Below are 15,778 nucleotides of genomic sequence, written 5' to 3' on the forward strand. Positions count from 1 at the left end.
GAGCTGTAAATGATTGTTAAGCTATAACAATATGTTGCTTTTGAATTAGCCAGTGAGCTCTGTTTTGGAATTAAGCAGACAATTATATCTCATTTTATTAATTTTTTTATTTTATTTTTTTTATTTTGTGTGAAATTATAAAACAATTATTGATTTTTGCCTTTGATGCTTGCAGCGAGGGCCAAGCTATTTGGATGGACGAGAATATACGATTTGGCAAGACGGACGGCTGCAAGACCTTCAACAATCCCCCGCTTTGTCCATCGGGCGACTTCGAGATACGCGTACTGGAGGTGTACGGCTTTGTGGGCGTTTAAGGTCATTAGGGCCGCATGGACCCAACACTCAAAACCGAAACCAAATTGCCCGCCGATGTTCAAGTGCTCAGCGTTAAAAGAAACCCGCACCTATGCTCCTCTCAGACCTATTCATCCGCACCTATTCACGCACGCACACACACACACAAACAGATACACAGACACAAGAAACGTGAACGCTTGTGCTTCCGGCTTTTGCGGAAATATTAGGCAGAAGCCGAGAAGAAGATAGAAAGATGATGATGCACAAGCAGACGAAGAAGATTTGTGTAAACATTTAAGAAAGTTTATTTATAAACATGTATCTAAAACAAAACAAAAAAAGGCAACACTCGTTGTCGTCATTGTCGTTGTAATGTTAAATGTTTAAAACCCATTGCGGGAATGAAAAACAAACAAATTATATATTATATATTGGAAATACTCTGTGAGTTAATGTTTCAAAACGCAAAAGCTTTGAAATTATATACATATATACGATAGTTGTTATTCATAAACAAAAGAAACTTTATTATAATATATATATTTCTATATATACATATGTATATCTAAATGTAAATCGTAAAACGTAAACCTATTTCTATATAAAAACTTTAAAAAGCAGACAACACACAAAATATATTCCTTAAATGAAGAGCAACCGAAAATCTAAAAAAAAAAAAAAAAAAAACAAAAAACAAAAAATGCAAATCAAAATTTCTTGTTAAATTTGTCTGCACACTTTTGATTAATATTATCACGATTATTGTAATTTGTATTCTTATTAATATTTTTTCTGCTTTCTGTAAACCAAATTTACTGACTTGACTGAATTCGTTATAAATGTTATTAATTAATATTATTATTACATATGTGTATAAATTATATACTTTGTAAATTGCATTGGAAACTTTTTTATTTTCTTACCATATTACATAACTATCTATGTGTACCATGTTAAATCCTCATGTTAACTGGAAATCGCCGCATGAATTCAAAGCAAAATGCAAACACGTAACTTGCAGTGCAGTGTAATAGTTATATAGAAATCTTATAGACATGCTATAGCTACGATTAGATGCCACACTTGAGCTACTTGGGCGTGCAAGGCGGAGGCAGATAGAGTGGGCCATGGGGTTGCTTGGGCAGGGGTTGGGGGTGTGCACACATGTCGCATATTGATCTCATTTATGATCCGTATCCAAAGCTTACAGCAAATTCAATGTTTATTTAAGATTCATTCCATTTGTGCATTGCTCAAATTATACTTGATTTTTGTTTTGTTTTTGTTTTTGCAGACAACAAGTTTTGAATTGTTTTATTTTATTCTTTTTATTGCGACAACTTTTTATCATTTCTTTCCATTTTTCTAGTCAGAGAAAAGAGAAAATTGTTGAGAACATGCTGTGCACAATATTCGTTCTGCTTTGTTTCTTATAGGCGTTTAAGCACGCCCATTTCAGCGACTGCTCCTTGCACTACTCAAGCGAATTGTTACAATCACAACGAATACAAAAAATATGATATATAAAATATGTAAACAAAAATAAAAACAATATACATGTATGTAAATTATGCCAAAAACAAAGACAAGTTTCGATTTTGCTGCTGTAGCTGCGCCGACTCAAAAAGTCTATGCGCCACTCAATTTCCGATCGCATAGATCAAAACTCCACAAACAAATGACTCAAGACACATTTCGGAGCTGGTACTCCAAATAAACACCCGAAACACACAACTCACACACACACACAAAGGCAAGGCGTGACAGTAAAATTTTTAAAACTTATTTTTGTGGCTGACATAAACGAAAATATAACAAAACTAATATAAATATATATGTATTTTATAATTTTTAGTTTTTATTAATAAAACTCTCTGTGTTGTTGAAGGAATATTGTGTATGTATGTAAGCAGCATTATACCCATAATAGCCTAGTTGAAACGTTTGATCAACTCAAAAAATAAGAAAAAATATGTATAAAATATATTTGTTACTTGTTTCTGCGCTGTTGATAAAAGATTTTTAATTTACTCGGTTGACTATTCATACAACAAGAAATGCTCCGACGCGACGCTCGTTGGGCTGAGGCTAAGGCTAAGAGATGGAGGCAATTGCGGGTGCGCTCATTTATATGAACAGTATTTGGCAAAGGGCAACAAACAGTCAACTAATTCATTATATTTTGTACATACAATTGTTCACATTGTTTTTCTATATATATGCAAATATATATAAATATAAATTTATATGAATTGTTCTCTATGTGTAGTCGTTGTTAGGTTTCGATGAATTAAATTGTACAATAACCAACCATTATATAGTGGCATCTAAGTGTGTTATATATATATATACGAACTCAACTGACGTTATATTATGCAAAATTGAAATATATAATAATAAATAATAATACATACCTACATATATAGAGATATATACATGCATATGTGACGTTTGCTAATTGAATTAAAGATCGTATTGTTTTTTCTTTCTTTTATTTTTATTATTATTTTATTATATGAATTACAAACAATTACACACACATATAGTTTTAAACGAATAAAATGGAAAAAATATGCCCAATTATATATTACATGTTTAAAATAAAATGATATATATAAATATTATTATTATATATATATAAAGTGTATGTTAAATCATTTTAGTGGATGTATAAAAAGAAAAACAATAAAAAACAAAACAAATAAATCAAAAATCGATTGTTTTTTTTTTTTTTTTTTAATTTTAAGAATTTGCTCTGAGATTCGCAATTATACGTTAAATAGGTATATTAGTGCCAGCATTGCGGCCAGCACTAAATTGTGGGCGTGTACGCAACGCGAGCTCAGATTACAAAAATCCTTATGGCAGAACACACAGCCCAGGAAGCTGAGGTGAGGCATCACCGGATCCGGCTTTTCGTCGCATACAGATAAATCGCCAAAAATGCAGGAACGGCGCACAAACAGCGTTTCACCAGGTGCTGCAAACACACATAAAGACCAGCCACACATAAATTCAGACACGAAGTTATTAATAAGTAAACACAAACTAAATTATATTTCTCCATTCACTTCCCGTTTGCCAATGTAATTTGCGAATTTTTAATCAACTATTGCGCACTTGTATTGCAAAAAAAAAAAAGAAAGGAAATCAAGTATTTCAGTTTACAAATGCGCGTCACATTTGATAGCGAGCCAAAAATCTGAATGTACCAAATGAGGTGAGTGAAAGAATTACAGTTGAAGCTATATATAGCTGATTGTTATTAGAAGTCTAAAACTGGAAATATTGAAATAACTGCTAAACTATGACTGTGACTGTTCATATAAGATATATCATATACATATCTCATACACTTTGAGCAGTTATAAATGAGACTAAATCTAGATACCGATAAACTCTCTGACTGCTTAAGTTGGATGGGTATGAAGATCTAGGCTATTTAATAATTCATACAATTCAACTATATAGATCTTAAAATTTGTCAACTTTCTAGCACTTTATCCAAATATCCAGAAGAGTCATCTGATATATCTCGTGAGCCTGTTTAATAATGACAGATCTCTATCTGTCCAACTGCAATTTATGACAGTTCAAGCTGTCCTTATATATGGTATTCAAATATTTCAATCAATTTAGGCATATGCATACCTAAATCGAATGGATCTTTATGCTGCCACAGCTTTTTATATAGACTTACATATATACATTTTAGGATTTTTTAGCCTATCCCTTATATTTCTTACACTTAAACTATTTTTTGTTTGCACACCTATTAATACATCTTCTGCTCTTTAACCTTTGCCAGCATCTTTTGTTTAGCTTCTATTACCTAGAATATTGTCCATAGAATTCTCGTACTCACCGTCATTGTAGTATTTGGTCAGGCACGCCGTTTCGGGTCTTTGTAAATAGAAAGCACGCAAATGTTCCGGCAGCTCCATGGAATCGCAGTCTGTTTTGGCAATGTCATCTGGCTGGAAATTATCGCCACAATTCGAATCGTTGACGGAATCGCATTCGTAGCAGCTAACGGCCAGAGCTGTGAAACGTGTGTGCGTGTTTATTTATTTTATTTTTTTCTCTTTTTTTTGCGTGTGTTTAGTATGTGTGTCAACAATGTATGACACGTTCGATGCGCTCACCTGTGGCCGATAGCGATGCGAGCAGCAGCCCCAGCGTCAACGCCCAATGCCCCAACATAACCAACGGCTTGTGTGTTTTTGCGGGGGCACGGGTGTGTGTGTGTGTGCGTGTGGGTTTCGCGCACAGGTACGAATACAGATGATGGATAGTTTGTTTCGGTGTGTTAAATGAGTGCACAGATTGGGCCCCGTTGATCGCGCCGGAGCGTCACATGGCCGAACCAGCCGGACGAGCTGCACACACGAGACTGAGCCAACGCCAATCGCATTCTGAATGATGAGTTTTGTATTCATTCTTTTTGCGCTATTTTCTTTCTCGTCTTTTTTTCCATATAACACATTTGCTTTTCATTTGCCTGACCGCGTCTAGTACTGGCCACACACACACACACACACACCTAAACACACATACATGGAAATGGTATGAACGGCATTTTGATAGCCGAAAATAAATGTTCGTTGACATGAAACATGAATTGGAGCAAAAACACGGCGCTATTGTGTGTGCGCTTGTGTGTGTGTGTGCCCTTGCTGATGCCGCACTCGCCGTTTGCCTTCTAAGTTCATTGCGGCGCACAAATAAACAAATTTGCTTTATTCTACATTAATTTAGCTTTTATTAGCTGGCCTTTAGAGCTTTCTCGCTTTCTTGGCCATTGCCATTCAACACAACAACAACTTAATGTCTAATGTCTCAAATATGCCTCATACATCCCGTTGGCCCGCGCGCAGCCACTGCGCTGCCACAATGAACAGCGCCAGCGCCGGCAGCTTCCACACATCCAGCTCGGGCTGAGTTGCGCCATTGCAGAAGTTCTCATTGTTGCAGACATGGCAGCTGGCATTCTGCACGGATGTCAGCGTGGGGTCCAGCTTGCAGCCAATCTCCGTTTCGTTCACCTCTCCGAAGTAGCAGGCCCGGACGACCTTCTTGACGCCATTTTCTGCGTGCGGTTCACAAAGCAAACAACAGGTAAGTGAAACTAGTTTTGCGGCATACTTTTAGGAGCTGTGCTTAAATAAACAAACCTAAACGGTGTGTGTCTTGTGTGGAATAACTTACTTACACTATGTTGGCATTAATTGACAAGCTTATTACATTTACTTAGAGAGTAGATTGAATGGATGAACTGAGTGAAAATCTTTCTCATTTTGTTTTATTCCTGCTAAGACTCAATTACATGGGATATTAGAGATTGGGCTTCTTACATTTTAAATTAAGTTTCGGTTTACTTGAAATGCTGCTTATTTATATTTGTTTAAATATATATAATTATAAAAAAAAAATTGGATAGAGTGATAAAAGTGTTTAAACAGTATATATTCATGTTCATTGATAATTCATTTATGAATTTAAAATGCACCAATTTTGAATGTTCTTAACAACAAATCGGAACTGATATCTCAGAAATATATTTATTATAATCACTTTATCAGATCACATATCGGAAACAATACTTCATATGCCCATTGATAAATTTATAGAGCAGCGCTTTCATACAAATAGAAAATAGTTGGCAGCGATATAATGAACGCCCACAATAAACTGTTGGAGGACATGTTTTTAGGTCAACCTATGAAGTAGTGGCACACTCTTTCCTTTTGAGTTTTATTCATAGTTTGCGGTCATGCGATGTGGTTCGGCGTGGTTGGAAAATACTTACCGCGAAAAACGCGCTTCACGCAGGCCGTGGCGTTCTTGTTGGACAGCTCGTTCTCCAAAAAACGGGGTGGGGCAATGAAGGCGCAATCGTACTTGAAATGATTCTCGATTTCAAAATTCTCGCCGCAGTTCGCCTCGTAAACGGACTCGCATGAGTAGCATCTGATGGCGTAAGCTGTTGGCATTGAATATATAAAGATATATGTATATATATACACATATATTCTCGATTTGTATGTCTAGGGACAGAATGGTCAAGTGCGAACCTGTGGCCAGCAGCGTGAGCAGGGCGCTCAAGCAAAGTAAATACTGCATTTAAACAGATGTTGTCGCGTTCAAGTCAAACAAAGGAAAACTCAAAATACTTTCCCAGCTATATGGCTGTAAACAGTTTGCATGGATCTATGGAATTTATTGCTGAAAATATCAAATATATATGTCTATATATATTTATATTTATTTTGATTGCCGCATTGGCATTTCTTGTTTTATGGAAAATTTCTTGTGTTGGATTTGTTGTTGTTTATACTTTTGCTTTATTTATAAATCTTTCACTCAGCACGAAACGAATTATTTGGTTTGAAAATGTTTGTTGTATATGATTCTATAAATTACTCGTGTTGTTACACATTTCTTATATTTGTAATATATTTTTTGTGAATTTTTATGCACGGTAAACACGCGTCATTCTATATTTTGCCCCAATTTCCACACCGATGTCTAACAACAGTCGCCCGTCTCTACACGATTTTGATGATGTTGTTGTTGTTATTGTTGTTTCAGAGATTTTCCGGTATGTTCTGTTTATAAAACAGCAGAAAACGCCTCAGCCGTCCGTCAGTCGACGGCCACGTTCGAAACTAAACTGAGAAATGCCAAAAGCATTTCCAAATTCCACTTCTGGGCTCTCACTCTGCGCCTCTCTCTCCACTTCTCACACTTGCTCTCAGCGGTTCCTTTCTACAGTCTGGGCAACCACCTATTGAAATTGTCTAATTTTAATGAATTTCCCCCCAGACGTAAAAGAATATATATGTATATTTTATCTAGAATTTATAGCACGCATATGGAGGAAGAGGCCAAAACGTTTTCATTTAGCTCTTTGCCACTTTTATTTAATATCAGCAAAGAGAGCTAACCCAGTTGCCAAAGAGCACAACCAACTTGACAGCTTATATGCGTGTGAGTGTGTGCGTGTGTTGGTATTATGCATGGGGGAGTGTTTGCAGACGCTTTAATTATGGCCTCGCACGCAAGGACAGCTTTCACTGGAGACACATTGTCAATACATTTCCGTTAATGATGACAGTGTCGATGCCAGAGGACGTGTTTTGTAGATAAACGATTTTATAACTGAACAGCAATTAAATTTGAATTGCAGAATAGCTCTAAATTGATTTGCATATATAGATACCCATACATATATGTATCAGATAAATGTTGTAAGCAAAGGCTATCTACGATTGTAGTGCAAGTCTGTGTGAGCCTTGCTGCATATTCGAAAGGCGGACATTGCACAGAACTAATATACTCATTTTACTTTTGTAAATGAGTATTTTAATCAAAATACCTTTTGATAGAAAACCGGGTAAATTGAATTTGGTATAAATGTATTAATGTTGTCAATAAAATTTGAATTTTTTTTTATTTTTACATAAAAAAGATATGCAATTTTGATAATACATAAGTTACATTTAAAATGTTTATGATTTTAGATTACGAACTGCAGTTGAAGACTCCAGTAACAATTTAGGCCAAGAGGCGAGCCACGCTGAAGAACAACAGAATCGCTCCAGCAATGGGGGCGATGGAGGAGGAGCCGTTGCACTCGTCCTTGGTGCAGACATCGCAGCTGAGCTGCTTGACGAAGGGCAGGGAGGGATCTGCCTGGCAGCCGGTCTGAGTATTGCTGACGTCACCGAAATAGCAGCTGCGCACGATCTGCGGATGGCCGGGCACTAAAAAGGGCGGAAAATTCAAAATGTTAATTAATCTCGAAAAGAGAATGAAACAAAAACCGATTTACAAAACTTTGCTAATTTTGATGCATCGTCATCATATTGAAATTTTGTGATGTACAAGCTAACGAACGCTAATCAGACGCGTTGACATCGACATCGTCAGGGTGACGGAGCCTGTTAAGCTTTGTGCTCTTAGTGCTGATTATTTTTCAAGGTCTGTCATTGTTTCAACGTCGATTAACTGTTATTTATTTAATTAGCATTACTTGGGGTTTTTCAGAGCCCTTACCAATTTTGTAAATGGAAACTGCAAAATTGCGCAGTTCGCATAGAGCCTTAATGACTACGAAAGCTAAGCTAAAATTTAGCCGTGACTAATTTATGGATGACAGCCTGACAGCTACTTAATTACACTGCTCGTTTGACAGAACTTGCTCAAGTCAATTGTTGATCCAATTAAGAGCAGTGATGCCTTTGGTGGTTTTTCTTGATTTGGCAATGGGTGTAATTAAATACAAAATGCTCGGGCATACAATTTCGATTCGTAATGCTATTTAAATATTTGCTTTTAAATATTTGTAAGATGATTATATTTAAAAGCAAACAATTTTTTTTTTTTCAAATTTATATTTATGTTAAATAACAACGTAAATCTTCTATACCAGATTCTATCATTTTTGATCAAAATATAATTAGAAACCTTAACAAAATTGGCAACAATATTAAAGGGATTGTATTCTTAAAAATGTTGCTAATATAATCTATAATTTATTTTTCCATATTTTCTTACAGCTTTTCTATACCCTTAACTTTATACTTCTAACTTTTAATTTCTTTCTAAATATTCACAAATATTTTTTCGCTTTTAAGTCTGTGCATAAAATGAGCAAATGATAAATTAGTAATATATATTATTCAAGATTATTCATCTTCAAAAGCAAACAAATAGCATAACGCACTCATATACATTTTATAGTTCTGATGTCATTTTTTGTAGCAATAGCTCGCCATCAGAAATGATCTTTGGCTGTTATTTTTTCTCTGAATAACAAATGAAATTACAATTGATAATAACAACACGAAGAATTTACTTCGATTTGAATTAATTTTTTGACATTTTCAAAATTCAATAACAATAACAAATTCAACGGGTTTAAAGTAGCATAATAAATAATATGGCTTTATACATGCTCATTTCACTGGCGAATTATCCAGCTACAAATTAAAAACCAAAGAAAGATTATCGAACAACTTTGCATGACAAACACGAATGTGCGATAATTGCTTTAAAATGCAAAACAGAAGGCTGAAGCTCAACGGTTCAGATCACACGATCCGCACATTTGTTCCCACATTCAAGCTGAATGGAGGGCTGGGCCTGTTTCTATATGTATATATGTACATATGTAAATATATGTACATATATAAATATTAATTAAGTGAGAACTAACTCATAAATGGATATTTTTAATAAAATTATTAACAATTATTCCTTGTGTGATGTGCAATTTGAAAGCTTTTCACAATAACAAACAGCGTATACGCCTCGTCTGTCCAATTGTAAGCCCAAATGACGGACATGGTCGACGCCCACGGGTCTGCTTAGTTCGAGTACGACTAAAACTAATTAAGCTAATTGAATGCGCAACAACTTGAAGTTGATGACATCACGTTGGAGTTGTAACTTACCGCCTTCAATGGACTTCTTCATGCAGCCGGTGGCGTTGCGATTGAAGGGACCGATCTGCAGGAAACGGGGCGGGGCAATGCGAGAACAGTCCAGGAGCAGATTGGCATCCGCCTCGAACTTCTCGCCACACTTGGGAGATGTCACAGATTCGCATTGATAGCACTTGATGGCATAGCCTGTAAATGGAATCTGAAGCAATGTTGCTATACTTTCGGCACCAACTGTTGCATACCCGTGCAGGCGAGGGCGGCCAGAATGGCCAAAGCCAAGACATGACCCACTTTCGAAACCATTCTGAAACACTGGATGGGGTTGTTGATGCGAGCACAAAGTAACCGCTGTAAGTTTTATAGATCTGAACGGCACGGCGACTGGATGGCGTCTGGTGGTTTCTAGCTTGTTTTCTAACTTAGCCAAGCGAACGCGCCTCCGCTTTGCGCTCAAATTGAAAACAAAACAAAAAATCTCACTCACATTTTGAGTGGATTTTGTGTTTATGTGTGTGTGTATATTTTTTGCACTTTTGAATTGAATTTTGACTTTAGAATTTTTACGCTGACACACAAACATTTAGACAAATGACCGCAATTTTGTTTTTATATGCACAATATAGTTATGTATGTATATACAGCCATATACATACACGTTCAAGTGTATTACGAATCGGAGAACTTGTTTCGGGTGATGTCAGACAAATGTTGTCTTTTTTATTTACTTTTCTCTTTTGACTCGATTCATGTGTAAACACAAACAAACACATACACACACATTGTCACTGTTATTTTTATGTTTTTGATAGTAGTATATGGAATTATATAAGTCTGATTTATACCATGTTGCATATGCATCAATATGCGGCATCTAATTTGTATGCGATCCATTCAGTATTCAGCATTTCATGCTCGTAGTACAAACTGGTTTAGTTTTCTATTTTGAGTGCGTATGGAGCATTATCACTTAGTTGAGGAATGTGCAACACAATGGATAGAGCATCATCTAACTCATTTAATTTTAGAGTGAGTTAGCTTGCCTGCTTATCATAATTAAAATCTTAATCAGTTTTCGTGCTAATTCAATAAGTATGCAGCTGCCTTTAGCTGCCGATTGAATTTAATTGAGTTAACTGAATTTATAGATAAGCTTTATATTTAAATTAAATTAAATTAAACTGAAATTAAAAAGAATTTTTGCGGACTATATCTGATTATTCAAAAGGCAACTTTCCAAGTCAAAATAAATATTATATTCTATGTCGTAAATTTTGTGTTACTTCTTTTCAGAGTATTTCATCTTCGACTCATCGTATTCAATTTTTGTTTACCTATTTATTAGCGTTTCTTTTCATTTCTGATGCGTAATAAACTGGAGAAAATTGCTCAGTAAACAACTCTGAAACAAAATAAATCTAATTAATTAGTTTTTAATTTGCAAGCATAGCTTTAATTGTTATTGCCATTGCCATGATAATAACAATTATGTGATGCATTAAAAATGTAATAAAACTACGAAAAATGTGTTTTTAGATTAATTACTATATAGTACATAATATTGTTAATCCTACAGACTTAATTTTTTTAAGTCTTACATATTTACAAACTAAAAGTGGTAATAGCTCAGGAACCTTTCGGCCTCCTCTTTTATATAAAATATATAATAATGGTGAAAGAAATTTAGTTAATTGATCTGCAAGTGAAAATATAATGATCCCAATGGGTTCAAACTTTGTTATATTTGTCAAGTAAAACTTTTAATAAAAAATATATTTTTATTTTTATTATGATTAATAAATATATTCATTTTTACTACTTCTTTCCTAATTACTTAATTAGTATTATTATACGTAATTGCATTCGAATGGAAAATGTATATATATTACTTAGAGCCCACAGAATAGGTTTAAGTGGTTTTTCCCATGCATGCGTTCAATTTCCATTTCAGCACTTATATGATTTTCCATGCCTCTCAATTGGTTAATTTTTTCAAATTATTCCAAATGAGTTTGGGTTAATTGAGAAGCAGCTCGCTGCAGCTGCTGCAGTTCGAGTAGGAAGCTCCCCTTCTCCGTTCCCCACCACCATCGACGCACACTAGTTTCATATGCAGTTTTTTGACCTCTTCGATGCGTTGCGCATTGTTAAATGAGTTAAATGTGAGCTTAACACTTTGTAAACTCGACTTCGACTTGGCAGCCACGCTCAAATTTAACTCAATTAAACATAATTAATAATGCAGACACACTCGCTCACGTACACACATTAACATACCCACACACACCCGCACACTCCATATATAAAGACACAACCTCAGATGAGGGCATTTTGTTGGGCAGTTCATTGCATTGCTTGACCTTTTTGCTCAGTTTAATTGTTAAATTTCTGGGCTCTGAGCCTCTTATAAACATTTTTGTTTATGGCTAATTAGAACTTCCAGGTGTTCGGCTTGGGCGGGGCTGAGCTGTTTGTTTTTTTTTTTTTTATTGGGGTATTTTTTCTGGACATGCAATTGTAGATGAGTCACAGAATTTACGAGGCCTACGCTGGCTACTTGACACGCCGTGAAATCCATTCCGTAAATGCGTTACATTCACGAAACACATAAAAAACTTTGGCACAGACTTTGTGAATCGTAATGGATACAGTCATATATACTAGATGCTAGCATGAGAGAGTGTATTTATAATTATCATGTCTGAAGTGAGCGCCAGGTCCTGGTGATATGAGATGACTACTTCCTTCATACACATGCATATATACATGTATATCTTATAGAAATTATGAATATAAAAACGACAAGAGGCGAGTAAGATATAAAGAGTACGGAGATGATAACTACAAGAGAAACAGACTGATAGAGAGAGCGAGAGTAAAAGTTGTATGTAATAAATAATATGTAGACAGAATATTAAAAATAAAATGGGAAGTATATTCCAAAATTATTCCTTTGATCTAGTATATAATATATACTATTCATATGCTACTCAGCACATACCACACATATATAATGACCTTGCTCTGCTCATCGAAATTAATTAAAATTCATTAGTGAGGCCTAAAATTATATAGTCTCTATACGTATATACCATATAAACAAAAAAAATAAAAACTCAGAAAATAATAAACATAATGTGTAGGCTTGTTATAAATATTTCTAACAAAATTACAATTTTTAAGCATATAATTTATCAATTTAATAATTACTTATATAAAATTTATTTATCATGACATAATCATTAAAGCGCTGTTGAAGTATATAACATGATTTATGCCCTGCAGCATTTATGGTTTATTGTTGATAAATGTCTCTGGAAATGCTGTTGCAAATAAAAGTTCCCATGATTTTTTTTTTGTAACTGGTCCATAAATAGTTTATTAAATTGCAATTGCATATGGAATAAGCACAAATTTAAACGAGAATATGTCACAACTATGAGGCAAATCAAAATGACAGCTGATGCAAAAGAAGTACTTAAATACGAGCAGGAGCTAAAAACTATAGCCAAACACTAGAGATCGATCTAGGCCAGCAGACGAGCCGCGGCAAAGAACAGCACGATGGCGCCTGCAACGGGGGCGATGGAGGAGGAGCCGTTGCACTCGTCTTTGGTGCACACATCACAGCCGATTTGCCTGACGAAGGGCAGAGAGGGATCCGACTGGCAGCCGCTCTGAATGTTGCTGACATCTCCAAAGTAGCAGCTGCGCACGATCTGCGGATGTCCCGCCACTAAATTGACAATAAAGGTGAGAATTATAGTTAGTAAAGAAAGAAAAAAAAAATACTTTCACGCTTTGCTTAAAAAATAAATAGCTTGTAAATTATATTCAAACCCACAAATGAGTTCATTGTTCGGCAGCTGCGGCTAACAATGCGAGTCGTTTGAAAAATAATACAATAATTTTCTATGCTGCCTGACGCATTGTTCAAGTCAACGGCAACAACTTGAGTCAACAAGATTTGTAATTAACTTACGAGTTGGGATCATTTTCACGGTTGAATGCGATTTGCGATGGGCGATTTGCTTTAATGAGCTCAGCAGAGCCGCTTCAATTCGCTTTAATTGATTAGTAAGCAATTATAAAGCGGTATATATCTACCTAAGAACAATATTGACTTCGATGTGAATAGCTTTGAAAAAACAAACAAAAATGTTGCAGTGGGGTGCCGCCGACTTGATAATATTTGTTTACAGCAGCTAAATCATAATTGCTAATAGATATACGATAAAAGTATATACGTCAATACAGACATCAAAATGAATATTGCCTATAACAAATATACTCTTTTCAATGAGTATAACTATCACATCGAAATTCCTATTTTTATTATTTTGACACATATTTTAAATGACAGTATTAAAATATCTTGCTTTTTAATTATAATAAAATGCGAATAAATTATCTTAATTAAAAGAGAAATAGAAGAAGAACAATATTTGAAATGTTTTGCTATAAAAATTCATCGACGTGAATTTTCAATTATTAAAATATGTAAAAAATAAACGTTTTCCCCCATTTGATGGTCGCATAAATCTTCTGCCATTTGCTGGCAATCTTAACTTGAAAGAGATATTAAAATATGCTAAGAGCTAAATTTCACGCTCCCCGCCCGAAAAAGTGGAATCACGTCATAATTATTTCAATATGCTTCTCACACTAATCTCAAAATTATACGAAATTACACGAAAACCGAGAGCACAACAATGTCGTGATACCCGCTCAAGAGTCCAGCAACTGCGCAAAACACACAAACAGTCTGAACATAACACGATACGAATAACAAAGAAACAAAACAAAAATCATGTACAGTAAAATGACATCATAAGCGACGCGTCGCTTCATAATGCGAATTTCTATGCTCGCATGAGAGCCGCCACTAATGGATGCCGCAGACTGGCAATGCGAGAGTTTGATATGAGATTATCTATGATTGTCTATGAGAGATTGGTGGGACTTACCGCTCTCGAGCGTCTTCTTGATGCAGCCGGTGGCATTCTGGAGTGGGAAGAAGGATTGCAGACTGCGCGGTGGCCCAATCTTAGCGCAATCAATCAACAGAGTCTCATCCTCCTCGAATTTCAGGCCGCATTTCGGCGTGGTAAGCGACTCGCATTGGTAGCACTTGATGGCATAGGCTGTAAGTTGACAACAGAGTTTGGATTAGTTAAAACAGGTGGTTTTTCTGGGTCAGTCGAAAATACGCACCCGAACAGGCCAGACTAATCATAATGGCCACGGCCAAACTGCATTTGAGGGTAAACACCATTTTTCAAAAATGTTTATTTATTTAATATTATCTTGCTGCAACTTTCGCTGGATCCGCTCTCAACCTCTGCTGACAATGTCTGCTGCACGTCTGACAAGTTCACAATTCTGCTGCCCCGTTCAGACGTCCGACCGGCCAGCCACTGTCGTCTATCCGACATCCCCCATACTCATTTCACTCGGTTCTCTGTGCGCAACGGCGACTGCGCCGCTCACTCCAAGCACGGTTTGAGTGAATCAAGTTGAGAGTGTTGGAAAAGTTTTGTGTGCTTTGAGTATTTGTTCAACCGGTTTTCGGGCATTTGTTTAGATTTTTCAAATCAGTTTTTTCTCTATTAATTAATAAAAAAATAAAAAAAAAGATTTCGCTCACGCCGTATAATATTATTAAGTACTTTTGAGCGGAACGGCGACTGCGCTGCTTACTTTGAGTTTTGTTTTGAGTGGAAAATTATGTAGGGTGTGGCTCAGGTAAGCAATTGTTGTGAAAACTAAACAACGGTTGTTTATATTAATTGGTCAACCGGTTTTTCAGCACTTGCCTAAGTCTTTTGTGTGCTTCGAATCCACATTGAAGCGGTCACGTTTTTAAGTGTGTTTATAGGCACTGTGAGAAAATTATATGAAAAACTTAACCTCAGAACTTAATAAATATTTGAGTAAAAAAGGTTTGAAAATTAAAATAATATTAGTTTTTGTAAATGAAAAACTAACCCAAAAATAATATATCATAACTTCTTATTATAGTATAATACTAT

The 15,778-nt window shown here is 35.5% G+C and overlaps 5 protein-coding genes across 17 annotated transcripts in view; 1 reads left to right on the forward strand and 4 right to left on the reverse strand.

The window, feature by feature from the left end:
* LOC6577345 (GTPase-activating protein skywalker) overlaps nucleotides 1–2,301 on the forward strand; it is a 56,425-nt gene extending 54,124 nt beyond the window's left edge. For all 12 annotated transcript variants that reach the window (XM_015165626.3, XM_032729171.2, XM_032729172.2 and 9 more), the window contains one exon: nucleotides 176–2,301. In XM_015165626.3, the coding sequence (XP_015021112.1) occupies nucleotides 176–317 (142 nt within the window). In that variant the 3' untranslated portion in view covers nucleotides 318–2,301. The remainder of the gene's footprint in view (nucleotides 1–175) is intronic.
* A 598-nt stretch (nucleotides 2,302–2,899) lies between these two features.
* Nucleotides 2,900–4,710, reverse strand: LOC6577346. The gene is made up of 3 exons (XM_002003277.4): nucleotides 4,446–4,710; nucleotides 4,166–4,342; nucleotides 2,900–3,280 (listed from the first exon to the last, which is right to left on the reverse strand). The coding sequence occupies exons 1-3, from the start codon at nucleotides 4,501–4,503 to the stop codon at nucleotides 3,069–3,071; spliced, it is 447 nt and encodes a 148-aa protein (XP_002003313.1). The 5' UTR covers nucleotides 4,504–4,710; the 3' UTR covers nucleotides 2,900–3,068.
* A 328-nt stretch (nucleotides 4,711–5,038) lies between these two features.
* LOC6577347 lies at nucleotides 5,039–6,981 on the reverse strand. Of its 2 annotated transcripts, XM_015165631.3 has the most exons (4): nucleotides 6,638–6,981; nucleotides 6,375–6,525; nucleotides 6,110–6,283; nucleotides 5,039–5,389 (listed from the first exon to the last, which is right to left on the reverse strand). In XM_015165631.3, exons 2-4 carry the CDS (start codon nucleotides 6,421–6,423, stop codon nucleotides 5,151–5,153), a joined length of 462 nt encoding a protein of 153 aa, XP_015021117.1. In that variant the 5' UTR covers nucleotides 6,424–6,525; nucleotides 6,638–6,981; the 3' UTR covers nucleotides 5,039–5,150. The 2 variants fall into 2 exon arrangements, with proteins under 2 accessions (XP_015021117.1, XP_002003314.1); XM_002003278.4 differs by having other exon boundaries at nucleotides 6,375–6,981.
* Nucleotides 6,982–7,721: 740 nt separating this feature from the next.
* LOC6577348 lies at nucleotides 7,722–10,149 on the reverse strand. The gene is made up of 3 exons (XM_002003279.3): nucleotides 9,992–10,149; nucleotides 9,759–9,935; nucleotides 7,722–8,066 (listed from the first exon to the last, which is right to left on the reverse strand). The coding sequence occupies exons 1-3, from the start codon at nucleotides 10,050–10,052 to the stop codon at nucleotides 7,858–7,860; spliced, it is 447 nt and encodes a 148-aa protein (XP_002003315.1). The 5' UTR covers nucleotides 10,053–10,149; the 3' UTR covers nucleotides 7,722–7,857.
* Nucleotides 10,150–13,113: 2,964 nt separating this feature from the next.
* On the reverse strand, nucleotides 13,114–15,140 carry LOC6577349. The gene is made up of 3 exons (XM_002003280.4): nucleotides 14,961–15,140; nucleotides 14,714–14,890; nucleotides 13,114–13,482 (listed from the first exon to the last, which is right to left on the reverse strand). The coding sequence occupies exons 1-3, from the start codon at nucleotides 15,019–15,021 to the stop codon at nucleotides 13,274–13,276; spliced, it is 447 nt and encodes a 148-aa protein (XP_002003316.1). The 5' UTR covers nucleotides 15,022–15,140; the 3' UTR covers nucleotides 13,114–13,273.
* Between the last annotated feature and the right edge of the window lie 638 nt (nucleotides 15,141–15,778).

Source organism: Drosophila mojavensis, unplaced genomic scaffold (assembly GCF_018153725.1).
Source record: "Drosophila mojavensis isolate 15081-1352.22 unplaced genomic scaffold, ASM1815372v1 contig_36, whole genome shotgun sequence".
Classification (NCBI taxonomy): Eukaryota; Metazoa; Arthropoda; class Insecta; order Diptera; family Drosophilidae; genus Drosophila; species Drosophila mojavensis.